The sequence below is a fragment of the Heterocephalus glaber genome, unplaced genomic scaffold (assembly GCF_053883595.1).
Source record: "Heterocephalus glaber isolate CG9 unplaced genomic scaffold, H.glaber_assembly_v1.0 deba00001509, whole genome shotgun sequence".
NCBI classification, from domain to species: domain Eukaryota; kingdom Metazoa; phylum Chordata; class Mammalia; order Rodentia; family Bathyergidae; genus Heterocephalus; species Heterocephalus glaber.
In genome coordinates, this window is record NW_028258325.1 from 46,165,936 (window position 1) to 46,192,432 (window position 26,497).

At 47.1% G+C, this 26,497-nt stretch overlaps 1 protein-coding gene across 4 annotated transcripts in view; it reads left to right on the forward strand.

Annotated features, from left to right (window-relative positions):
- Cracd (capping protein inhibiting regulator of actin dynamics) overlaps positions 1 to 26,497 on the forward strand; it is a 279,740-nt gene that overhangs the window by 249,584 nt on the left and 3,659 nt on the right. For all 4 annotated transcript variants that reach the window (XM_004849699.4, XM_021262314.2, XM_087187700.1 and 1 more), the window contains 6 exons: positions 3,864 to 4,028; positions 6,641 to 6,709; positions 8,114 to 8,296; positions 9,016 to 11,626; positions 25,036 to 25,226; positions 26,314 to 26,473. In XM_004849699.4, the coding sequence (XP_004849756.1) occupies positions 3,918 to 4,028; positions 6,641 to 6,709; positions 8,114 to 8,296; positions 9,016 to 11,626; positions 25,036 to 25,226; positions 26,314 to 26,473 (3,325 nt within the window). In that variant the 5' untranslated portion in view covers positions 3,864 to 3,917. The remainder of the gene's footprint in view (positions 1 to 3,863; positions 4,029 to 6,640; positions 6,710 to 8,113; positions 8,297 to 9,015; positions 11,627 to 25,035; positions 25,227 to 26,313; positions 26,474 to 26,497) is intronic.

Consider the following 26,497-nt stretch of genomic DNA (forward strand, 5'->3'; position numbering starts at 1 on the left):
ATTTGTACCACAGATACTGGACATAAAAGAGAAACCTCCATTGTCAGTAGCTGGTGTCTGCCACTGACCTGAATTGTACTTAATAATACCAAAATCATGCATATAAGGATTTTGACATACAATGCAACTGTCAAAGACACAAAGAGTAAGCACCTGCTCTTAGCTGCTTCTCAGAGCAGATGTCTTTAAATCGGTATGCCTTTTCTTTTTGTGAACTTCACTTTAATGACTAGAGTATCTAGTGCTCAGGAAGACAACAACTTTATTTTTCCTCTGCTTTGCTTTTACAGACATAGCTTGAAGAATGTCTGTGAAAAAATCTGGGAAATTCTAGACACTGGCAAGGAGAGAGCTGCAGAATGTGATGTGCTTGGCATTTCCACACCATAGGAACAAGCCTCATAAATATGGATGTGCATTCCTGTAACATCGTTCTCCAGCATTCCATATTACAACAAAACGGCCCAATTTGATGAATAAAATATAGCTTCTTTTAGCTCACATTCCAGTCTCAACAGTAACTCCATTCATAGCCATTAGCAAAATAGACTAGCAGTATAGGCACAAGACACCACTCTTCCTCTGGTTATAATTGCAGTGTATACAGACAGAGCTCATAGCTATTTTTTTTTAAGTGGGACAGAGTGGTAGTTTATCTCTCTGGACTTAAGGGTCAACTCAGCATAACAGTCTGGTTTTCAGTATAATAGTTCCTGTTGTGACAGTGCCTCATTAGTGGGCAAATTAACAAAATAGCCACATGTTCAATTCATGTGACACCTGAGATCAACTAGGTTTCAGCAGTAACCTTTTCGTTGTCATTACATCTTACAAAATGTCACAACAGCCCCCCCCCCACGAGGTGACCAAAGGGCGGCGTTGGCAGAAGGGCTACAGGAAGAGCGTGGGGTGTGAGGGACTTGTCCGTGGGTACCACAGGATCACTGGGCGCCAGCCCACCACCCATGCCTGACAGCTGCAGGCTGTGAAGCTGAGGACACAGCCTTGCCTGCTCCTCTCCATAGCTGCCACTTCCCTCCTGCCTCTCAGTTCCTCCTCTCCAAACGCCAGCCTGCATCCTTGTCTCTAGGGAAATTTCAAATCAGCTTCTGTACCAAGATACGTGTTTTCATTCTGAAAGGCAACAGCAGTGCTTTGTTTTATTTTGTTTTTTGGCCAGGATAAACTTATCTGTGAGATAAATTAACCCTTCAACATACACACACCCCTTCTCATTCCCTCCCACCCTCGCCCTCCTCTCTTTCCTCCTGCTGTGCCCCAGAGCTCCCCGCTCTTCCAAGGGCAGCTGGGGTCTTGAACTCTCCCTGGGCCTTCATCCTCCTCCTCCCTTATTGCCTCTGTCCTCAGACCCTTCCTCTCCATCTGCCACTCTAGTTCTCTGCCTCTTAACATCCCTCCTTCCACCTGTCAGCTCTGCCTCGTGTTCTGCAATGTTCCTGGGTTTTGGTTTTTTTTTTCTATTTTTTGTTTCCATTTGAGACCACAGTAATCACCCTGTCTGGACTTTCAGTCTAGACTGTGATTACATTTTGCCACATTCTCTTTGTCTCTTAAGAATCAGAATAGACAAAATCAGTATTCCAAAAAGGGCCCGGATGAAGTAAAATATTAGCATATTCTTTTTTTTTTAATTGGTAGCAAAAGTCTTCATTTAATGGCACAAGAGGGTTGGTCCAGGAAGTGCATTACAGAATTATCCTTTCCATTGTGGATACAAGAAGTATCTTCATCTCAGTTGTCAACGGGCACATTACGGCTAGAAGTAATTCTATAGCACGGTAGAATTACTATACTTAACAATAATTTATTGTTAGAAAAGAGAATTTTGAGTGTTCCCTACACAACAAAATGATGACTATTTGAGGTGATGGATACACCAACTATCTATCCTAATTTGATCATTACACATTGTATACATGTACTGAAATATCACACTGTACTCCATGAATGTGGACAATTATGTTGTATTAATTTAAAAAAGAAACCCCATCTCAGGCACTCAGGAGCACTGGCAAGCAGCAGACCCTGCCGACAGGAAGTCTCCCTGGTAGCCAGGGGTATGGCACAGTTTCTGGCCCTTGGCTGGGAAGGACACGGACGCCTTCCCCACATCTTCGGCCCAGGTTCCTTCCCCATCACCCCCATCCTCCCCCACAGCAGAGCAAGATGGTCTGCGGCTTTGTAACTCCATGTTCTCTTGTCTAACTCCTTGGCTGTCCTAACTGTGCCTGCTCATTGACCTGAGTAGAGTAGATGCTAACTGCTGCTTCCTGTTGGACTTGTTTTGGGAGACGCCCTTTCTCAACCTCTGCTCCCCTCAACCCTCTCAGGCTGCTAAAGCTGCCCTGCCCTCCCTGGCTGAATTCCTCTCAGGCTTTGGATGTGCACCTTTCCCTAGGGGGCGGGGAGCCCTGCTCAGGCCAGATAACAGCAGGAGGGTTCAAATCCTTGCCTGGGGCTCCTGACTTGGCATGCTTCGGGTCCTGGGAGGCTCACTCACCTCTGCTATGTGTCTGCAGCCTCACTGCGCACCAGGCCAGGCTGGGGGAAGCTGGGCAGCAGAGGGTGGGAGACAGGGCATTTGCCCCAAAAGATTCTTCTACCAGGGAACTTTGGACAAGTATTGAAAATGCTGCACCATCTCTTTATATAACCGCCATGCAGGAAGGAAGTACAATGTCAGGGTTATGGGAGCAGGTGAAGCGCAGTGCAGATAACCCCAAATGTGACTTTAGAAGACCTGGGCCCACGTTCCTTTGAGGTCACTCATTCTCCCCATGAGTGTGGGTCAGTCACGTCTCCACTGCACTTCTGAGCTTTTTGCAAAGTGAGAGGGTTGGAATAAGTGATTGCTGAGTACTGTGCAGCTTCATGGGATTACACATTACCCAGATTAAAGACAAATATCAGATATCTTTTGTGAGGCATATGAGGACGATGAAGCCCAAGTAAAGCATCCATCTAAAGCAGTGGTTCTCAGTGAGGACAGCCCCCTACCGAGGACACTGGGCAACATCTGGAGACATTTGCCCTTTTCTAATCTGCCCCTTACCTAATTCCAAATAGTATTTATCTTCCTAGTTCTGCCCCATTTCTTGGTCCTTTCTCCCTATCCTTTTAGCTACCATGACCAGTAATCAGCCAGTCCTTGGTCCTTCTCTGCCTCTGTTTCCTCTGGTCCCCTGTTTCACAGTGTGTGCTCGCAACACAATGAGGCAAAGAATGGATTGTTCGCATCCCTATGTGATTTTGATACCGATCAGGGACTTGCAGGCCCTCAGGGCCTTCTGCACCTTTATGACTGGGACCAGCGCAGGGGGCTCTGGTGTGGGATAGCAAGCCAGGTGCTGATGGGGAAGGTGGTGAGAGTACAAATGTTCACAGGAAGTGTTGTCAAAAGGGGCTGGAAGATTCCCGTGTAGTACCTGTCCTAAGAATCTTGATTTCCCCAATGGTTCCTACATTGCATATAGCTATACTGCATATAATCTTTATATTTTTAATAGATATCTTTAGATTTGTAGATTAAAAATCAAAAATACATGTTCCAGTTTTTGGTTCAGAAAGATGATCCTTTTACCCACTAGAAAAAGTTAGGCCTTTCCCCAGGAGGTGGCTGGATGCAAAGGCTCATAGTCTGAAGATGGGCAAGGGAAGAGGCCGGAAGACAGGTGAATACACTGCAGGAGTGAACGCACCATAGTCCTGGTGTGGCAGTGTGTCTAGAAAGCAGCAGTGCGTAGCCTATGCCTCAGTGCTTCCTAGATATGCTGGGAAACCTGGCTGTGGTTTTGGAGATCGCTTCACTGCTTCAGAAATGTCTTTCTTTTGTTTCTCTCCAGCGACAGCTGGGCAAGAATATCAAGTTTGGGCAGCGGCCACCCAATGCCATTCCCATGAAGAAGGCAGGCAGTGGAGACACTAGCTCAGAAGAGGACCTGTTCCTGACCAGTCCCATGGAAACTGTGACCCAGCAGGACATCATCCTCTCAGACACTGAGAACAAAGTAAGTCTCCGGCAGGGAAGCGGGATTGCCTAGAAGCAGGGTGGGATATTGGGCAGCAGATAGGGGCATCTGATGACACTGTGGTCTGCAGTGGGGGAACTAGGTGGGAGGAGATTTTCTAATGAGTGGCTTGGAGTGTGGCTCGGAGCTGGAGGGCACTTCCTGGGCAGGTGCCACTTCCTGGGGCCATTAAGGAGAAGGGAGCGGAAGAGGGCACAGGCCCTTTGCACCTGTTCTGCCCGGTACCTTCCACATGCCCTTCAACACTCAGGTTGTGCCCCTTACGCAAAGCCTTACCTGGCCTCACCCTGAGCTGTGACACCTCCTCTGTGCCTTTGTTGTGAGTCTTTAGCACTCCTTACACATGGGCCTGTGTCTGCTTCTCTGTCCTGTAACTGTGTCCTCCCCCTACCTTCCCTGGGCCAGGGATTTAGCTCAGTGGTTTCACCACCTGCTGCACAAGCGCAAGGACCCGAGTTCAATCCCCGGTACCAAAAAAAAACCCCAATCAAACCCTTACCTTCCCTGCAGGCAAACTGCATCTTCCACATCTGTGTCTCCCCAGAACTTACTTAGTGCCCACTTAGTAGCACTGAATAATTACTTGTCAAACTAGGCTAATTTAAAGGAAAATGAAAAAAGAAAGCAGCAGGGGCTCAGTGAGACAGAACACAGCTAATGGGCTACCTTGAAGTCCCCTCAGTGTGGAAAGAAAGTTGTATTCACACCATGCTGTCTAAATCTGGCCTGCTGACACTAGAGGAGACACTGTGCATGTCCTGAATTGAGAGTTCTTCCTCCCAGAAGGGAAGCCCTTACACACCTGCTGGAAAGGGAGCAGAAGTCCTACCATTGGCCAGAGTCAGGATTCTGTAGGTGACTGAAGGGGCTTCAGTTATTTTCAAAGAGGAAAAATATATTTTCTCAGTTCTTCCTATTGAGATGCCTACCATTAGGGTGGTTGGTATTAAAATGGGCATGGCCCAGAGGAAAGCATTCTGGCTATCATAAGAGTATTAAGAAAGATAAGAGATCTGCAGAGGAAAATGCAGAAGGGAAGGGAAGAAGGATGCTCCACCCTGGTGCCCACCTCTGTCTGCCCCTGGCCTGATGGCCCTTGCACCCACATCCATTAACACCCATTAACACCCTTTGATTGGTGGCTGAAGCAGGGATGAGACCCAGCACCCCTGGTCTGTCTAGAAATGCTCTCCCCAGCCTCTCCAGGGCCAGACAACAGCAGCATCCCCCACCTCCATGCAGGGATTTCACAAAGACAGAAGCAGTGACTCTTAGTCACAGTGAGCTCCTCAGAGCAGGCCCCGAGGCCTCAGGGATGGGGGCTCTCTGTGTAGCAGACCTTGACTCAGATGTCGGCATTAGGAGATGAGCAAGATTAGCCAGTGCCTCCTCCATGTAATTTGCATCCTAATGAGTGGCCAGCAAATAGATAAATACAATCACTTCAGATCCAGAAAAATACTGGCTTCACAGAAGATAAAACAGGGTAATTGGAAAGTGAGTAACCAGGGGCCAGGAATTTAGCTCAGGGGTTCTGCAGCCTGCCTTGCAACCACAAGGTCCCGACTTCGATTCCTGGTACTGCAAAAAAAAGAAAAGAAAGTGAGTAACTGGGAGAGATTGCGTCTTTGCGTCTTTAGATGTGTGGTTGAGAGCAGACCTGGGAGAGCAAGTGAAAGAATGGTCTAGGTGGAGAGTGAGCCGGCACAGAGGTCCCAGCAGACCAAGCTCATCCTGAAAGTGGACCAGGAAGTGGGCAGTGTGGCCTGTGCTGAGGAAAGCAGGTGCCGAGCCAGATGTGCAGACCATGGGAAAAGGGGAAGTCTACAGGAATTGTATTCTGCAGCCACGGGATGCCTCTGAGGAATGTTAGCAGGGCAATGTCATGATCTGATTCATGTTTTCTAAGTGTGGTGCAGAGAGTGGACAGGCAGGGGCAGCTGGCAGTGCCTCTAGAAAAGAAGATAAAATCTTTTGTAAAAATGGTGACACAAGTTGGCAGGTATAACAGTAGAGAGGGCTATCAGGAAGGTGGGGCGCCCCACTGGGGTGTGCCCAGGGCACACCTAGAACCCTGGGGTGAGACCCTAGCCTTCTCTTCTCTTTCCTGCCTGTGTTTTTGCTCCCTCCCCACTTCCTTCTCAGCCCAGCCCTTTGTATGTGGCACTGCAAGGGCCTTGTTTCCCCTCACCCCTTGCATAGAGGGGAAAGTTCTGGCAGGTGAAGGGGTGGAAGACACCAGCCCAGGCTAGAGCTCTGAGGCTGGAGGCATGTTTGTTGGCACAGCCCCACTCCCTGGGTCAAGTGGCCAGTGAGCAGCCCCTCAGCTTCCCTCAGGCAGTGGAGAGAAGCCCTGGCCTGACGTGGGGGCCGCCCAGGGTGGGAAAGGCATTGACCTTGGGAAGAAGACCTCGTCCCCTCTGTGCCTCAGCTAGTCTTCGTCAGGAGAGTCCCCACCACGGCTCTTGGGGGCCAGACTCACCCCTGTATGAAGGAGGGGGCAGCCCTCCCCAGGCACAGATGATGTCTGATTATTTGCCCAGAGCTTCCTGTTCTGATGTTTGACTTGAGTACCTCCTCTTTCGTTCCAGTCCAGTGATACGCCAAGTTCTCCAAGTCCCCTGAATCTACCTGGAGCTGGAAGTGAGATGGAAGAGAAGGTAACAGAATTTGAACTATTTCCTTATTTTACCTTCCAGGTTTTTTTTTTACCTGATGCCTCGTTTTTTATTCATAAATGTTGCCTTCATATGTTAGTTTGAGTTCCTTCAACATGTAACCAGTAGTTGGGGTTGGAGCATCTGTTTCCATGGCAACACAACTGCTGGAACTGAACCCTGCTCTGCAATAATGCCCAACATGCACTAAGGTCTTAGAAGTTGGTAGCCTTCCTAAATGTGTCATGCCCTCAAGTCAGTGTTAGTCCATGGAAAGGGGCATCCCAGAATAACTGAACTTACCCAAGTCTTTAAGGAAGCATCCTCTCTAGTAGAGATACAAGAAGCAAACAAATAAGCAAAAGACTCCAAACTTAGCCTTAGTGCCTCCCACCCCCGCCATGTATATATATGGTTATGTTTCCAGGTCCCTTTTAAACCTAGGAATTTGCCTGCACAAGTCTAGGAAATCTAGACCTTTAAGCCCTGAACATGCTTCCATAGGATTTGTTCTGATAAGGACTTCTCACCTGCACAGGGGACTGGCCTCCTCCAGAGGTCTGGCAGAGGGGACACTGAGCAGGTCTGCTCCCCACAACAGGGATGGCTCAGACAGTGCCAGTGACAGGCCTCGCTGGGTTAACTAGAAACACAGCAGGGCGCTTGCATCTCAGCTTATTATGTCTGACCCGCTGGCCCTGACTTCCTTTCCTCATGCACCTCTTAGGGGATGGAAATATAGCTTTACTTTGTCTCAAAAGCTCAGAATTTCATACCTATTGTAAAGATAACCATAAATAAATGAAAACTAGAAGGCCAAAGGCTAGAAGTATTTTTTCTGAGTTTGTCATAAATTACTATGTACTGAGCTTCCATTTCCCTCTTGGGGTTAGTGTGGTCTTTTATCTTCTGTGCATAAATAGGGAAGGTAATTACAAAAAGCAAACCCTTTGGCTAAACCTCATAGACTCTACACTTGCTGCACAAACACAATCAAAACACGTGAGCCCGCAATGAGCTCTGGCCTTGTGTGTGTGGAGCCGCGGATGCAGGCAGACAGGGTTATGAGTGCCCCCTGCACGCTGGCATATTGCAGCCAGGAGCCCTGAATCATTGCTTGTCTAAGTTCTTCGCAGTTACAGATGTGGCTTCCTGCCATCTGATCAGCCTGGCCTCTGGTTTAGTCTGTGCTGCTGTCACTCTGACCTTTCTAAATGTGTCAGTCAGTCTGAGGCTGTGATTTCTTAGTGATTGCATCTGCATCTGGAACTGCAGGCGGTTCCTCATTTTCCTGTACCCATGAGCCCTTCTGTCTGTGGACGTAGACTCCACTTGAGTGCTACCGTTCTGGGATTCCATGCAGATTTTCCTGTCCAGACTGACTTTATATCTTAATCTGCATTACAGGTTGCTCCAGTTAAACCATCTCGGCCAAAAAGGCACTTGTCTTCTGCTGGCACCATCGAAAGTGTCAACCTCGATGCCATTCCCCTGGCCATCGCTCGCCTGGACAATAGTGCCGCCAAGCACAAGTTGTCGGTTAAGCCAAAAAACCAGAGGGTATCAAAGAAGCACAGGCGACTAGCCTGGGTGCGTAGAGCCTGTCCTTGTCCTGGCTGGCCAGGCAGGTGCCCTTGCTTGCTGGACACTAATTCCACCCAGTGAGTTGGTGGAGCCGTAGAGGGATCGAGGTCTCTCCGCATTGGGAACGTGGGTGGACCCAATCAGCAGGTCTGTTTAGCTTCTGTTGTCCTTCCTGCCTGACATGAGGCTGGTGGGCTGTGGAGGGGCTGCACATACTTGGTGCTTGCTTTGCAGCAGCCCTTCTCTGCTGTGGCTTAGCTGAAAGGCCTTCAGGTCTGACTAGGGTAGGCTTCTTAGTGATGCACTATTCCCTTGTCTATAGGAATATGTTCTAAGATTCTTAGTGGGTGCCTGATATCTCATACATGAACCTGCTATAGACTATATTTTTTCCTATACATACATACTTTAAAGGTTTCATTCATAGATTAGGCATAGTAAAAGACATAGCAATATGGTCAAAGACATAGCAATATGGTCAATATGTACTAAAACATTTAAAATGCATGCATTATTTTTGGAGTTTCCATTTAATATTTGGTTAAGGGCAGGTAAGGTGAAGTGAGAAGCCAAACTTCAGGTAAGGGGAGCCTGCTGTAGCTGTTCTTGGGCAACACCTGTCCCTTCTTTTGTGATAAACAGCATCACCTGTATGGAGAATGGGACGCCTAAGGGCTGCCTGTGGGAAAAGCCTAAGGCTGATTCTGTTTCCTTCTTCATGTTAGGATGGACAGAATGAGCCAGGCCTGGAGAGTCAGCCCTGCCTGGACCAGAACAGGCAGCCTGGAGAAGACAGGCACATTTGGGATGAAGAACCAGAGCCGCTGGGTGCCGAGGAAGAGAAAAGACGCCAAGAAGACTACTGGCGAGAACTAGAGGCCAAATGCAAACGGCAGAAGGCCGAAGCTGCTGAGAAGAGACGTCTGGAGGAGCAGAGGCTGCAGACCCTGGAGAGGAGGCTCTGGGAAGAAAACAGAGGGCAGGAGCTCTTGGAAGAGGAGGGCGAGGAAGAGGAAGGGGAGGAGGAGCGACTGCTGCTGGAGGCCGAAGAAGGACCGCAGGAAGAAGGGCAGCGCCAGGGCCTGGAAGAGCAGGGCTTCAGCAAGCAGGAGCTGAGGGAGGAGGAGCAGGAGCGCAGGGAGGCTGAGGAGCGGAGGCGTCTGCAGGAGGAGGCCAAGCGCGAGGCCCAGAGGCAGCAGCAGGAAGAAGAAAGGGAGTTGGAGGAACTCAAAAGACAGGAGGCACAGCGGCTGGAGGAGGAGGAGGCCAAAAGGCTGGAGGAGCTGAGGCAGCGGGAGGAGCTGGAGGCACAGAGAAGGCGCGAGCAGGAGGAAGAGGAGCAGCTGGAGGAGCTCAGAGGGCGGCAGCAGCAGCAAGAAGAGAAGGCCCAGCGAAGACAGGAGCTGGAGCAGCGCAAGGAGGAGACAGAGGCGCCCGGGCAGCAGGGGGCGGAGGAGGAAAAGGAGCCCTGGGCAATGCCGCAGATGTGGGAAGAGGGGCAGCCGCAGGTAGAGGACAGCAGAGGCCTGCAGAGCCCATCTCAGAATGTCTCGGAGAAGCCAGAAGAGCAAAAAAACGTGGGACCCAAAAGGCAAGGAGAGAGCTCAGAGGAGTTGCAGAGCCAAGCGGATGGGCCAGCTGGAGAGCCGCAAGGCACAAGGGCAGGTTGTCAAGGGGAGGAACGACGTGTTTGGGAGGACAAGAGAGAAGCGGTCCACCGGGACCTTTCTAAACAGCAGGAGGTGCCGGTAGAAGAAAAGCTGAAGAACCAAGAAGCTGCCCCCGGGAAAGACATAAAGGTGGAGGAACTGCGGTGGCAGGAGGTGGAAGAGAGGCAGACCATGCCCAGGCCCTACACGTTCCAGGTGTCCTCCGGAGGGCGCCACATTCTCTTCCCCAAGGTCAACCTGAGCCCTGTCACGCCCGCTGCGCAGGAGCCCAAGGCACCCCGGGCTCTGAGCGTCCCGCACACGGCCATCCTGGTCACTGGGGCGCAGCTATGCGGCCCGGCCGTCAACCTGCACCAGATCAAGGACACGGCTTGCAAGTCGCTCCTGGGCCTGTCGGAAGAGAAGAGGCAAGTGGACGTCCCCGCGGCCGCGGAGCCCCGGATGGGAGGCGCCAAGGCTAGGCCCCCGCAGGAGCCGCCTGGCAGTGCAGCCGCCCTGGCCGAGTGGGCGTCGATCCGGTCCCGGATCCTGAAGAACACAGAAAGTGATCCTCGCGGCGGCGACAGAGAGCACTCGAGGCCCGGAGACGAGCCGGCACCTAGGGCGCGCAGCGACTCCCGTGGGCACCTGCGCAGGACGCCGCCCGCCAACGCCAAGTTCTCCATCATGCCTGCCTGGCAGAAATTCTCCGACGCCGGCACCGAGATCCCCAGACCGAGCCCAGAGGCCGACGGCACCCGCAAGAGACCCGCGCCAGGGCCTGTTGAGGAGACAGTGCCCCGGCCTCCCCCCTCTTTGCTCCACGATCCTCCCAGGACCCCCGAGAAAACCGAGGTGCGCCCGGAGCCCGCAGACGCCACGGAGGGCTGCAAATTTGCCAAAGACCTTCCGTCCTTCCTCGTCCCAAGCCTTCCTCCCCCTGCGCCAAAAGCAGCGGCCCACACCGAGCCCGAAACCTCTTCGGACGGCGAGAGCGCAAGTGGCGTGGCCAAGCCAGACGTGGTAACCCCGGTCGGGGAGGAAAAAGCTTCCCCTTTTGGAATAAAACTGAGAAGGACCAACTACTCCCTGCGTTTCCACTGCGACCAGCAGGCCGAACAGAAGAAGAAGAAGAGGCACAGCAGCATGGGAGACAGTGTGGTTGCACCAGGGGAGAGAGAAGCAGAGGGCCCGGCCCCCAAGCCAGGCCTGTTGTCCCCCCATGACAGGAAGCAGGCCCCGGTCCTCCGCAGGGACTCTGCTGCAAGCCCTGCAGGCACCCACCCTCCAGGAGCCCAGCCCGGCCCCCCACCGGCCAGCAGCCAGGCCCCGGCTGCAGAGCAGGACAAGGCAGCAAGCAGAACAGCCCTGGTACAGAAGCCAGCCCTGGCGCCCAAACCCGCTGGCCACACTCCACCGTCATCCCCTCTCACCAAGCTCAGCAGGCCCTATTTGGTAGAGCTGCTGGCCCGGAGGGCTGGGAAGTCCGACTCAGAGCCCAGCCAGCCACCCAAGGAGAGCCAGGACAGCAGGGATCCCCGGCCACCCTCACCACTACCCCCAGATGAAAGGAAGGGACAGAAGAGGGAGCAGGAGGAAGAGGCGCCGGAGAGGAAATCCGCTTCCCCACCCCTGATTGCTGCCCAGCCGGAGAGCCTTTCCCAGACTCCTGAGGGCACCAGAAAAGGTAAGGACCTGCGAGGGCAGAGGCTCCTTCACTGCTGCAGCCGAAAGAGTGGCCAGGGAAGCCGAGAGCATCTTTGTTAATTAGAGGACAATGTGCTCATGGTCACAGTGAGGCCTTTTATTTCCGCATCTCTGAATGGAAATACAGTCCCAATTAACCACTTTGAGGGGGATGTGCACTGTTGATGAAAACTGACTTTTCCTAGACTAAAGGTTGTGTTCTGTCTGCTGCACCAAGTTGGGAGGCTAGGGGCTTGAGACATCTCCATGGGGTCTAGGAATAAAATCCTCTCTGGATAACCCGCTTCGATGCCTTTTTATGTAAAATGCTGCACAAATGCTGCCTGGGGTCCTCCCTGCCTACCACCCCACTGTTGTGGGATAAAAGAGACAGGAGAGGCCACTGGGAAAGGGAGGCTTTATAACAGGTTTTAGATGACCACTAGCTCAACAGAAGAGCAGAGAACAAAGGAAAGGTTCTAGTTTTATACATTTGGTCAAAGGGGTTGGTCTTTAGTGATGTAGCAAACAAGTTTACATGAAACAGGATAAGGGCAGTTTTGTAGTTTTGTAATTTAGCCTTGAAAGAAGAGCCTTGTGAATCTTGTGAGAACAAGATGACATAAACTTTGTTCACAGGGGGTTGCAGGTTTTTATTTGTACCAGAACAAGGACTTATAGCTACAAGGGAAGGAAGGGAGGCTGTGATGGGGTGGAGGGAGGGACTGCTCAAGGCTGGGAAAAACTTGTTTTTCTTTAAGTCCTGCTTCATTCTCCATTTTGATGCTTTCTGTAACAGGTTTTTTTTGTTTTTTGTTTTTTGTTTTTGGTACCGGGGATCGAACTTGGGTCACTGCACTTGAACAGCAGGCGGTGAGACCACTGAGCTAAATCCCTGGCCCTCTATAACAGGTTTTAATAGAGACCATCATCTTTATCATCTTTGTTATTATCAATTATTTTGTCACCAAGGGGTGCTCAGTACAAGCTACTAAGCAGAGGTTGATACTTGGTTAAGGCTATCATTCAAGTGGCAGTGTGTGTATCCCAGAGACTGTGACCAACTGAATGCTTTTGACAAGTAGGAGTAAGAAGCAAGGGAGTACTATAACAGAGGATAAGAGGTCCGGGGATTTAGGTCAGTGCTACCCCCCCCCCATACCAAAAAACCCAAAACAACAACAACAAAAAAAAAACAAAGAGGGTAAGGGACTTATGTTGCTGTGACTCTGTGTTGATCTTCAAGCTTCAGCCATGTGTGGACTGGTCAGCTTTTGGAATGACCAGAGCAGAGCTGCCATTTCCAGTGGCAGCCAGATCTTGTCTCAGGATCAGCTGGTTTGGGTGGTCTGAATCCTGCTGGCTGGTCTACTTGTCTTGAGCTGTGGGCCAACTGTGGTAAGATCTAAGACACAATTCCTGCACTCTTACCAGCAGTGGGGGTAGACAAAATTACAACATGGGGCCCATCCCATATGGGTCCCAAGGTGGTTAGATTTTTTTTTTTTTGACCCAAACAGTACCCAGGTTTGAAGGGGTATATTGGGTCTGCCAGATTTATGGGCATTCTCTCTTGTACTCAGCCATGGATATCTTGCATGGTCATTTTTAAAGCCTGTATTTGCTTCCTCAGGGACAATTTTCCTAGTTTACAAAGACTGCCCTTAATTTGACCTATGATTGGGGGCAGCCGGCCAAATAAAATCTCTTAAGGGGAATACCCAGTTTGTTTGGTGGAGGTGTACCACACTTGGAGGAGGACCATGGGCATGACTTGATCCCATCTCAAGTGAGTTTTTTGACCATTTATATTTATATATATATTTATATATATATTTACATATATATATTTATATATATATATATTTTTATATATATATATATATTTTTTTTTTTTTTTGGTATTGGGGATTGAACTTGGGCCCTTGTGCTTGCAAGGCAGGTGACGGAACCACTGAGCTAAATCCCCAGCCCAGACAATATTTTTTTTTTTAGCAGTTGTTTGATTGTCTGGTTTATGCATTCCATCTTTCCTGAGCTCTTGGCTGGTAAGCTGTGTGAAGCTTCTATTTTTATCTTTAACATCTGTGTGAGCTTCTGGACTATCTCAACTATGAATGCTGGTCTGTTGTCTGATCCTAAGGTCAGAGCTGGTACAAATATTGGGATGATGTCTCTTAACAGCACTTTGGTCACCTCTCGTGTCTTTTTTGTTTGGGTGAGGAAGGTCTCAACTCATCCTGAGAAGGTGCAGACAAGCACCAACATATATGGATAGCCACTTGCTCAAGGCAATTCAGTAAAGTCCATAAGCGAGTTTTCACATGGGGCAGCTCCTGTTTCCTGGATATGCAAGGGCTGGGTGGGCCTTTGCCTTGCATTGTTTTGGGCACAGGTTAAGCATTGTTGATAAACAGCCTGAATAATGGCAGTGAGCTGTGGCATATAGAAATGGTGGCCTAGTAATGTTTCCAATCTTGTTTTTCCTATGTGAGACCTCCTAATGGGATTGTTTTATGAACCTGGGGCCCAATGCTTCATGGATGGCTAGCCTCCCATCAGCAAACTTCCATTATTTCTCCCCTTTATATAATCTTCAGCTTCTTGGGCAAACCAGGCCTTTTTATTTGAAGAGTAGTTTGGGGTCTCCAGGAGAGGAGGTTCCAGAATGAGAGGCATGGCCAGGGCCCCTCTTCTGGGTTGTGGGGTTGTCATAGTGGCCCGTTTTCTCTCTGTTTTTGGTTCCCTCTAGCTTTTAATGTTCCAGTCTGTTGGTGCTACCTGTAGTGTGTAACAGCCACTTTCTTGGAGCCCACACAACATCTAGTAGTTATAAAACTTTCCTCTTTGTACTTTATTTTCTTTTCTCCAGCAGTCGAGTCTTTTCGTTAATATATGTCTCCATATAAATGCAGTATTGTAAAGGCATATTTGGAGTCAGTATAGATGTTAGCTTTTTTTGTTCTTTGCTAGTAAAAGAGGCTTTGTCAAGGCTGTTAACTCTGTCTTCTGAGCTGAGGTTCCGGTAGGCCAAAGCCGGGCCTCTAGCACAGGGTTTAATGTCACCATTGTATATCCTGCTTGTTGTACTCCTTCCAGCACAAAACTACTTCTGTCAGTATTTCAATAAAATATTTAACATCTGGGTCTCTGAGAGGGTGATCTGTAAGATTTCCCTGGCTTGAGAATACTTTATCTACAATCTCCACACAGTCATGCAGGGGAGGTCTTGGTTCAATTAGGAGCAAGGCAGCTGGATTAAGTGTGTTTGTTGTCTCTAGAATTATGTGGGGAGTTTTACATAGGAACCCTTGATACCAATGGTGTCTTTTCTGGTACATCAAGGTTATGACTAAGTGTGGTACTCAAATGGTCATTTGTTGTCTCAAGGTCAGCTTGTCAGCTTCTTTCATCAGTAGGGCAGTGGGAGCTAGTGCCCTGAAGCACAGAGGCCATCCTAGGGCCACAGAGTCTAAGTATTTTGACAAATAGGTCATTGGATGATGTTTGGATCCCATGACCTGGGTTAAGACTCTTATGGCCATTCCTTTCTGTTCATGGACATATAGGAAGAAAGGCTTGGTTATATTTGTCAGTCTTAAGGTTGGGGCCTAAGTCAAAGCTTCTTTGATCCGTTTAAATGTTCTCCATTGATCAGCTTTCTTAGAGGAGGGGTCCCTTTTTTTTCTCTCTTTGTGGCTTCATATAGGGACTTAGCCATAAGTAACAAGTTTGAGATCCAGATGTGGCAGAATCTTGTTGTTACCAGAAACTCTTATTTGGCATTGGGTGGTAGGAGTCAGAAGGGCACAGACAGCCTGTTTTTGTTCTATGTTTAGTTGGTGTTCTCCTTGGGCCATTACAAAATGGTAACTCGTGTCTCTCCAAAGATTGTAAGAGAGTGTTTGAATCTTTGAGGAAGCGTAGTCCAGGTTAATTGTTTTTTATGCCTGTGACAGGATCCTCCCATTGAAATGTAAGATAGGCTGGATGACTGGTACAAGGTGCAAACAGAAAAAAGGCATCCTTTAAATCTAAGCAGGTAAACCAGGCAGTACTTGCTGGAATGAGTCCTATTAGTGTGCACAGATATGGCGCTGTTGGGTGAATTGTCTCAATGGCTTGATTTACAGCGTGTAGATCCTGTACTGGTCTATATTCATTCATCTCTGGCTTACATACTGGTAATAGTGGGGTATGCCAGGATGACTGGCATCTAGCCAGGATTCTTTATTCTAGGAGCCACTTTAAATATCCTTAAATGCCTTGTATGGTTTCCCAGGGGAGGGAGTATTGGAGAACTCAAACTGGAGTTGCTCCCAGCTTTAGATCCATTATCACCAGTGTTTGGTTTACAGGTAGCCCCAGTGGGTTGTCCTCAGCTTACACTCCGGAAATCTCACGTGTCCATATAGCTCATCAATTCCTGGCTTTTGTGACTTATCTGAATATAATTTTCATTTTTCTGCTTGTGGAACAGTATGAGTTAATATCGTGGCTTTTGCTTGAGGCAGGCTTAAAGTCATATCTCCTTATGGCCCAAAGGTAATTCGACCCTCTAGCTTTCAGAGTAAATTTCTCCCTAAAACTGGGTAGTTTGGCAGATACGGGAACTCACGTTGGACTTTTTGTTTGCCTATAACTCATCTTCTAGGTTGGCAGAATGGTCTCCTTTTTCAAACCCCAGTGATTCCTACAATAATCACATTTTTTCTTGGATAATGACCCAATAGGTTGCATCACCACTGAGTGCTTGGCTTCACTGTCTACCAAAAAATCCATCAATTGGCCCCCTACATTCATTGTGACCATGGGCTCTTGGAGGCCTAAGGGCATAGAGCCTGGTCAGGCCTAGTCCTTGTAACCTTTAGTTCCTGCCAACCCATTGAGGCCAGCATCTGATTCTTCCCAGGGGCAATACCCTTTAGCAGGTGGTCTCCTAGTTTCAGAATTTTATCATCTCTCTCATCATTTTCTGGACATTTATTTTTCCACTGTCCATATTTTTTGCAACACACATATTGATCCTAATCTAGCTTTGGTCGACTGGCAGATCCCATCTTGTTTTGGCTCCTGTTTTGCCCATGTCTGTGCTCTCACCCATTCATGATCTCTCTCTCTCTCTTTTTTTCCTGTGAGTGCTGCTGCTGACAAATCTGTCCTTTTTGACCCTCTGTTTGTCCTCCCGTTTTTGTCTTTTTTTCGTTGTTGAGTCTCCTGGCCATTCTTCATCCCATTATCACCCTGTGTACATCCTAAGTCATTTCCCCAGCCAGCCATCCTACATCAAAAGAGGACCAATCTATTTCATAAAATGTTTCCAACCTCTGGTGTTGCAGGGGCGGGGGGTCAGCTTTACTCTATAGCTCCCCCATAAAGCCTCTTTTAAAGTTCTTTAACATACATTTTAATAGAGTAGGTTTTGACGCTTTTCTTCCACATCTACTCTGTTGTGATGCAAATCATTCTCTCAGGCACTTTTGCTTTAGGAACAACTTTAGCTTCACCAACTAACAAGCAACTATACATATTTTTGAGTCTTTTGAACAACAAGGCACTTTTAGAAGAAAGCATGGGCTTTCCCCAAACTAACAAGCAAATATGCATACTTCTTTTGATGAATTACTTCCACAAGCTTTCCCTTGACATACACAAGCTTTCTGGTCTTGTCATTATCTCTCTTTATCTTTTTAACAGGACAAAACTTTTATCATATAAAATCCTCTCATATCAAAAATACTCTTATAGCCTTCTTAATATTTTTTCTATCTCACTTATTATAAACCTTTTATAACAAACTTGGCTGAAGCTTTTTGGATTTTAAAGTGTTCCTTTTTTTTCTCAGATTGTTACATTTTAAATTTGACTAACTGCCAACAGACCTGTAAGTAACCTTGAATCAGTGTTTTTGTTTTTGTTTTTTTGTACAAGGGATCAAACTCAGGACCTTGTGCTTGTGAGGCAGGTGGTGGCACCACTGAGCTAAATCTCCAGCCCAGTGTTCTTATCTTAAACCAACAGCGCAAAGAGCAAGTTAACCCTGTAATTACAATTTAAGAATTTGCAATGCACAAGAAATCTTTTAAGTACATCAATTAAACAAAAATATCAACTCAAACTGGAAACCAAAAGTACATTTATCAGCTAGCTAAAATTTTATAATTTGATTCCTCCAATAAAACCTCTTTAGGGCTGGCAGAATTCAGTAGCAGTTCCTTAACTTTGATCATTGAGCCCCAGGCTGGGCTGCTTTGACTTTTAGACACTTGCAGGAAGCACCAGGCTGGTGATGCTGAGCAAGTGCTGGCCTTGGGACTTCTGAAACTGGGAGCACCCCTTTTTATTGTTTTGTTTTATGCTTTCTGGTGCTTTCCCAGCTGTTTTCATTTTATTTATTCTCATGTACTCATATACCTCTCCATTTCCAGTTTTTTCCAACTTGATTGTGGGTTTGCTCTGACTCCCGGAGTCTTGATTACTTGGTATGCTTTCTTTGTGAGTCACTGTCATTATGGGCCTCCCTTGTGAGTTGTTTGATAGTAACTTTCATTGCAGGCCATCCCTTTGTTCTAGGTGGGGTTGTGGGTTTTGTCTAACTCCCCCGAGTCAGCTTACTTGGTACACCCTGGGATGTGATCAGTCTCCTCTCCTGTCCAAACAGGATGGCCTTTCCCTAGGCCCCAAAACCTTACCACAGTCCTGTAGCATACTGTTGTTCCAGAGTCATCCTGAATCCCAACAGCTTCTGTTGTGCTGAGGGGGGGTGTTGTTCAGGCTTCAGGAGGGCCAATTCTAAATTCTCCAAGCTGAAGTCTCACCCAGTGGTGCCAGAGGTCTGCAGCTCAGGCCCACGGCCCCTCTCAGGCCAGCGGGCAAAAGAGGCAGCAAATCTGTTGTCTCTGGTCCCTTTGTGGTCACCAAAATGTTGCAGAATCCAAGAGATAGGAGAGACCACTGGGAAACAGGAAGGTTTATTTCAGGTTTTAGGTGAACACCACCTCAATAGACCAATGTCCAAAGGAAGAGCGGAGAATAAAGGAAAGGTTTCAGTTTTACACATTTAGTCAAAGGGGTTGGTCTTTGCAGTGATGAACCAAGCAAGTTTACATGAAACAGGACAAGGGCAGACAGTTTTATAATTTAGCCTTGAAAAAAGACAGAGCCTTGTGAATCTTGTGAGAACAAGATGACATAAACTTTGTTCACAGGACGTAGTTGCCAATTTTGTCTGTACAGAACAAGGAGTTATAGCTACAGGGGAAGGAAGTGGGCTGGTGATGGGGGGACTGCTCAAGGCTGGGAAAAACTTGTTTTTCTTTGAGTCCTGCTTCACCACAAGCCTGCCACTGTCAAGCACTCCCAGAAAGAAACTTTGGAGCACCCCTTTCTGTGACTGCCTCTGATGTTTCTTCCTTCTGAACATTTGGGCCAGCTAAGTAGTCACTGAATTGGCTTTTGTGCCCCCTGAGAGCCCTCATCTAATACTGTCTTCTGCTTTGGAGAGAGAAGGAAATAAAAAAGGGCTGTGGCTTGACACTCCCTAGAGAAATTCTCCCCTGAGGTTTTTAGGGAGGGATTGCTTCTCTTTTGTCTAAGTATTTAGGTTTAGGGTGATTGTTGCAGAGTAAAGAGTTGTTTCCTGAGAAGTGCTGGGTTGGTTACTTGCCTTTCCAGAAGACTAGGGTGCCCTTTTTTAGTGGTCACTTGCCTCGCTTGCTTTCCTGGATACCCTTGTTGATCAGCAGCTTCGGGTCCATTTCTCCCCAGTGCTGTCTGTTCATTTTGCCAGAAGAGGAGCCTGTTTTTAGTCTTGAGATTCATTTTTGTGTTGTTAGCTTTCGTGGTATCTGCAGAGTCCCTCTGTCAGTCTGGTCTGCTCTGTGGCTCACTGTCCCTCTCCCCGAAGAAATAAAGCTCATGCTTGCTTCTTTCTCTTAGAACCCTTTGGTTATTGTAATTTTCTCCCCCAAACTATTATTGCCCCTGTTTTCTTACCCAGTTTTCAGAGGCTCTACTAATTGAATTGTTCTTGATACCAAAAAACCTGAAAGCAACGCCCCCTGCTTTGAGTTGTGTATGTGGGGTGCTGCCACCGTTCACTGGGGTTTTGCTGTGCAACTTCAGCCCTTTGTTCCAGGGCAGGGCTAACAAATTTATTTGACGACATACCTCATCAGGATAAAAATGTTAAGCATAGACCTCTAATTGATTTTTTGGTTGTATACATGTAGTACCATCATTAGCTAAGACCTCTGGGACATCATGTACACTTGGGGTGAATGCAGTTCATTGTGACAACAGTGAACATCTGCTTTGCACATCATGGTGCCACTTCTTATTTTCTTTGGCAAACTTCCTGTCAGATCTGATTTCTTCATAAAGCAGTAGGCAAGGAGCTTGTCACCTCTGTTTTCTGATGCTTGCCTTATGAGTAATAAGTGGAATCTGTGGAGTTTCCTTACACCATTTGTCCATCTTGTAAGGGGTCAGTGAGTGAAAGAGGATAGCGTATTCCACATATGGAACCTCCCACCACACTAAAAGGAAGAATAAGTTTTCCTAATGCCCCATGCATTCCCCTAGCGTAGCACTTCCGGCCCCCCTGGGAAACCTTTAAACATGTCATTTACCATATAAGGCCTTCAGCCATGTGAGCTGAGTGAGGATGTCTGTAATAGTCTTAGCATTAAATATTAGGAAACCATTTTTCTGGGGCTGGGGATTTAGCTCAGTGGTTCTGTCACTTGCCTCAAAAGCGCAAGGACCCGAGTTCAATCCCTGATACCAAAAAAAAAAAAAGAAAAAAGAAAACCATTTTTCATTTTTATTTTTAGATATAAAATCGAAATTAAAATTTTTTTCTTCATGAATTAGTTATCTTGCACATTCCCTAGGGTATACAAACCCTGCTTTGGTGACCATTGCTTTACAAAGAAGTCTGCATGTTAGGGCTGAGGCCAGTAGGGAGCAATACATAGACCAGGCTCTCTGCTATGCTGACCCTGAGCCCATCTGGTCGGAATAAAAGCAGCAGTGGCAATCTTATGTGTTTATCTGTATAGACTTTCAGTACTGGTAGCAGCTCAGAAATTCATACCTGTGGTACATAGAAAAGACAGGTAGTTCGGATCCCTCTCTCAAAGAAATCATGTTTGGGGGTAGTGACTACATACATGCCTGTGATCCCAACAGTCACTTGGTCATTTCCCTAGAATTTGAAGAAAGGAAGTCGAATGGGCTCTAATTCTCCCGTCGACTGAGTTTAGAATGAGAGAGAATCGGTTTGAATCACAACTAAATACATTTTCAATTAAGAATTTTGAATTCCCCACCTAAAAAGTTTGTGATTGACAAAGCATTTCCGTTTTGTAAAGCCTTGACTGAAATGAGAGATTTTACCGTGGATGATATCAGCCATTCTTTGAACTTCATCATTTATTTACATAGGGCATTCATTCATTCATTCATTCGCTTTGCAGTGCTGGGGTTCACACATGCTAGACAAACACTCTATCACTGAGTTACACCTCCTCCTACCCCCCCCCTTTAATTTTGAGATGGGTTTCACTAGGTTGCCCAGGCTGGCATCGAACTTGTGATCCCCCTGCCCCAGCCTCCTGCAGAGTGGGATTACAGGCATGCACTGCCATGCCCAGCTACACAGTGCTTTTATTAAGCAGCTCCTTCAATGCTTAGAACATGTGCATAAGTAGGTGGACGTGGTGCCATTGCACAGACATGGACAGCACTATCTGAAAAGTTGGGTGGCTTGTTGGCTCAGCTCTCTGCAGTAGTAATGACAGCATGGGGGAGATCTTTCCCAGGTGAAATCTTCTCCTCTACCTGTGGGTAATTCCCCCAGTGCTTCTCACTTGGCATTTATAAAATACTATAAGCTTTTAAAAACACTAGTTGACTTGCAGAGTTCTTTCTATATTTTCAGTCCCTTTTTGATTATCAAGCCACTGTCAGTAACAGTGGTCTCATGTTAGTAAGTACTATGTCCCCTGTGGTGTAATAATGGAAACTTTTTCCAATGACAGTTTCTCCTTCTCCCACGTTAGCCTACCTCAGGCTTAAATGCCCACAGAGGGGCATTCTCCAGCACATACCCTTCTCCCTGTGCTGGCAGGCCCTTGCCAGCCACCTGCTTCACCTTTGGGTGTTTCCAGGTGCGACTAGAACCCCCAAGGCTGTGCCCAGCGGAGATTAGTGAACACACATTGGGCCCTTGGAGTGGTTTCAGCAGGGACTCTTTCATGTGGCTTTTGTCCTTTCTTCCCCTGTGGAGAGAAGTTGTGGGAGACCACTGTGCTCCAATAATCCTTTCCAAAGAAATGCTCTACTCTAGCTTCTTCAGCCTGTGTCGTAAGTTTTCCACGTACCAGAGGTGGCTGTTTGGCCACTGTCTTGGCTGTCCCTAGTGGATAGTCCTGCGCTGTGGAATGCAGGCACATGTGCCAGGGATTCTTTTGTTACAGGCCGTGGGGCATCCCCAGCTGAATCCCATTTTAACCTTCTGTTCACGATCCCACCTGTGAGCCAGATCTATTAGGGCTTTATGCTTACTGTTGTTAGTGCCTCTTGTAAAAGTCCGCTGTATGGCTCCAGACTGCTCTATTCGAACTATAGTTATAAGGAAATAAAAAGTTGGCCCAAGATTGATTGATTGATTGATGTCTTTTTTTAAAAAGAATGTCTTTACTTTTTTATGGTTTTTAGGAAGTAAATGGCAAAATATAAACCCTGTGAAGTCTCAATTTCTCCATCAACAGGATGAATGCTGGTCTAGCTTCGAAGCCCTGACCATATATGTACTCACTCTTCGGTTGACACCCTGATCTTTGATGTCTCACATGAAGGTGGGCAGTGCTTCTGCCACCAGCTTCATAGAAGAATGACAGGAAACCTTTCGTAGGATCCCAGAGTGATCTCTGCCTTGTAGCAGAGATGTTTCTGCCATTGGCATCTCCCTGAGGTGGGCTCAGCTATCTGTAAGCTGGCTCTGATTTCCACACTGTGGTCTCTAAGAGAATCTCTTTAATTATTTGGGGCCCTTTCTTGTCCCTGAATTCCAGGGGAGCCAAAGCCTGTCCAGTGGCCATTCTTCATATCACTTCTGCCCAGTACCACCTCTTGAGTTTGGTGTGTGTTAGTTGGCACTGACAGCATTAGATTCCTTTTGATCTCTGCAGTTTTCCAGGCAGTCATAGAGAAGAAACAATTTTATTCTCCTCCCATTTTTGAGAAATGAGAAGCGCATATGTGGCTATGTGATCAGAAATGCCATGCAATGAAGAAGCCCCACAGCCTTGCTCTGTACGCCTCACAACCCAGCCAGCAATGATGGCCACAGGGCCGCAGCTGCCATCTTTCCCCCTCGCCCTGCCCAGAGGCTTCCTTTTCAAATTTAGTTAATCAGACATTTAGTCAATTATGTTAAAGGCATTTTGACCCCTGTGATAAATTACAGTCAAAGTGGTTGGCAGAAAACTGGCAGGTTGCTTTTATGACCACCCTCCAAGCCAGTTCAGATTGAATACTTAGTATAAAACCAGGTTTTACATAATGGCTTTCTGTGGAAGTCATTTAGATCTCTGCAGTTTGGTTTTTAGAAGCTTTACAGAGAAGTGAGCCAGGCATAGTAGCACACATCTGTAATCCCAGATACTCTGGAGGCTGAGGCAGGAGGATTACAAGTGCAGGCTGATCTTCGCTACATAGTGAGACCCTGTCTCAAAAAAAAAAAATTTAAAAAAATTTTTATAACAAAAAAAGTGTTACAGAGCTCTGAGTGAAATCCAAAGATTCATTAAGTTAGTTGTGATATATGTAAAGGTTCTTAGTACAGCTGAGGCTTGAGGTACTAAATACTTTATTTTCTGGTTAGCTGAAGAGATAAAAAATTCCTTTCAATTTCAGTTTTGTTTTGTTTTTAAATCCTTCTATAATGTGGTTTTCTTTCCTGAGTTGGGTCATGTGGGAATCTTTATTTAATACTTAGGGATATTACAATGCCCAGGTTGCATTCTTTTGTGTACAACATTATAAAACTAATATAGAAAAGTAAGCAGAGGCTTGGGGAGTAGCTGCTTGGTAGAGTGCTTGCCTAGATGTGCAAGGCCCTATGTTCCATCCCTGGCACTGCAAAAGAAGATTTAGCAGAATCTACTTTTTTCTCCCCACTTGAATTCCTGATTCAAACTTGTTTTCTTGGTATGTGGTCTTTCTCTTCATCCAGAGTACAGTAACAAGTCCAAGTGACTGAAAGTCGCAGTGTTAAGATTCTGGAATATCAAGATGTAAACCTCTGTTGGATTTCAAAAGAGCAAGACCATAGTGAGCCCTTTTCCTTTGAGATAGTAAAAAATTTAATAAAGTAAAGATTATCTCTGAAAGTGCATAAATTTTACTTGAAAGGAGAGGGGGATTTTTGTCCCATAAACATAAATAATTTCAGCTCACTTTCGTATAATGATTAATACATGCCATGCATAATCCTAAACATTTTGATAACTAGCATCTCTTCATTTCCATGGCAACTTGATAAAGTGTGTGCCATTATTATCCTCACTTTATAGATTGGAAAACTAAAGCTTCGGGAGGTTAAGCAGCTTTTCTAAAGTCATATAAGATCAAAGCCAAGTGTGTTCTGTTTCAGAGCCCTGAACTCGCTGCAATCCCACCCACTTGTGAGGTGGTTACAGAGACCCGAAGCCTAAGCCATGGGGGGTGCAGCCTCTGCTCGCGAGCTAGTTGGTGGTAGCTGGTGCCTGTGCTTGTTTGCTTTGGCCCCCAACGCTCCATGTACTAAATGAGGGCACTGAACCAAAATTGGGTTTCTCACTGTGTTCCTCAGAGCTTTGCTGCCCCCAGCAGCCCCATTAGACAGAGCAGTGCCTCTTTTTTTGACTTTCAAACACTAGGGTTCCCCATAGGATGTTGGGGGGAGGCTTCCATTGCTAAAAGTGAATCTCATTAAAGCAGTGAGTTAAAAGAACTGTGAACCAACCACATAAGTGCCTGGCTTTCCCATAAGCATGAGATTTTATGACACTGGAGATTTTATTTTCCTACAAAATAACTTCTTCCATTTCTAAAAAAGAGAAATGCCCTTGGTTCTCTCTCCCTCTCTCTCTCTCTCTTTTTTTTTTTTTGGTACTGGGGATCAAACTCGGGACCTTGTGCTTGCGAGGCAGGTGCCGGAACCACTGAGCTAAGTTCCCGGCCCCTGGTTTTCTATTGATCAAAGATGTCACCTTCCCATCCAGCGGAGTCCCTTAGGCACAGGCACATTTTGTGTCAAAAAGGACTGTTTCATAAACTTACGAACATGTTGTCAGGTTAAGGGGTGAGGAACTGACACAAGTGCGTTAAGTTCATAGCAGACCCCTCTGTCTTCCTCCTCAGAGAAGCCGGTGCTTCAGAGCAGGCACTCTTTGGATGGCTCCAAACTCACGGAGAAAGTGGAAACTGCCCAGCCGCTGTGGATAACGTTAGCACTACAGAAGCAGAAGGGGTTCCGTGAGCAGCAAGCGACCCGAGAGGAGAGGAAGCAGGCCCGGGAGGCCAAACAGGCAGAAAAGCTCTCCAAAGAAAATGTGGGTACCCTGCTGCTTTTCAACTTTTAATTTTCCTGTCCTTTAATTTTCCTTAGCTATTTTAGGTCACAAGGATTGTTTAAAAAAGAAAAAAAAAGTAACGGGGTTGATGAAGTTTATGAAACACAGAAGAGTAAATAAACCAACTTACCTTTAAATCAAGGAAGCATTTTCAGTATGAAATCCGATGTGGTTTCATTATGCTGTTAGGTGAACTTGATTTGCAGAATCCATGGTGAATTTACAGCAGTGACCCACGCAGAGCACCAGTTAGGGCAGCCTCTCCAGTCCAACTTTTCACTTTCCATGGTTTCTGTTACGCAAGGTCAGCCATGGTCCAGAGACATTAGATGGAAAATTTCCGAAATATCAGTCCATACATTTTAAATTGTGTTCTGAGTAGTGTGGTGGAATCTCATGCTGCCCCAATGCATCCCTCCAGGACCTGGATTATCTCTGTCTAATGTCTGTCCACTGTTCACACCACCCATCCGTAGTGGTCTTGGTTATTAGACTGGTGATCACAGTATCACAGTGCTTGTGTTCATGTAACCCCTACTTTAAGAATGGATCCAGAGCAGAACAGGGAGTCAGACACACCAAAGAAAGGCTGTAAAGTGCTTCCTTTGTGTAGAAAGGTAAAAGTTCTTGACTTAGTAAAGGAAAAATATCATATGTGGAGATTGCTAAGATCAAAGGTAAGAGCAAAGCATAGCCTATGTAGGGTTTAGTACTATCCATGGTTTCAGGATCCAGTGGGGTCTTAGAATATGTCCTTCTTAGACAAGGGAACACTAATACCTATGAGAAATAAGTTATTTTATTTAAGCAGTGGCTGGAATAGAAATCTGGAGCCTTGTTCCTGTGGCCACATTGGTCAGTTTACTGGGGCTCTCCTGGGAAAGGAACTTTGTCCTTGGGCCACTAGCGCTGACCACTCCCTCGCTGGAGGCTGGGCTGAGCATACACTGCGCACTAGTGCAGTCAGCCCTTCCTCTGGGAGGCCAGCACTGGTCATGGAAGACCCACAGCTTCAAGGTCAGTCTGTGTCAGGTTAAGAACGTGCCTGCTGTCTCTGCCCACCCAGGCCAGCATCAGCCCACAGCCTGGCAGTGGCAGTGTCAGCAGAGCGGGTTCGCTGCACAAGTCCACTGTTCAGTCAGAGGAGAAGCCCGAGACAACTGTATCCCGGCTTGAGCGAAGAGAACAGCTGAAAAAGGCCAACACCCTTCCGACATCTGTGACAGGTAGGAGCTGGCCCATTTCTGCTT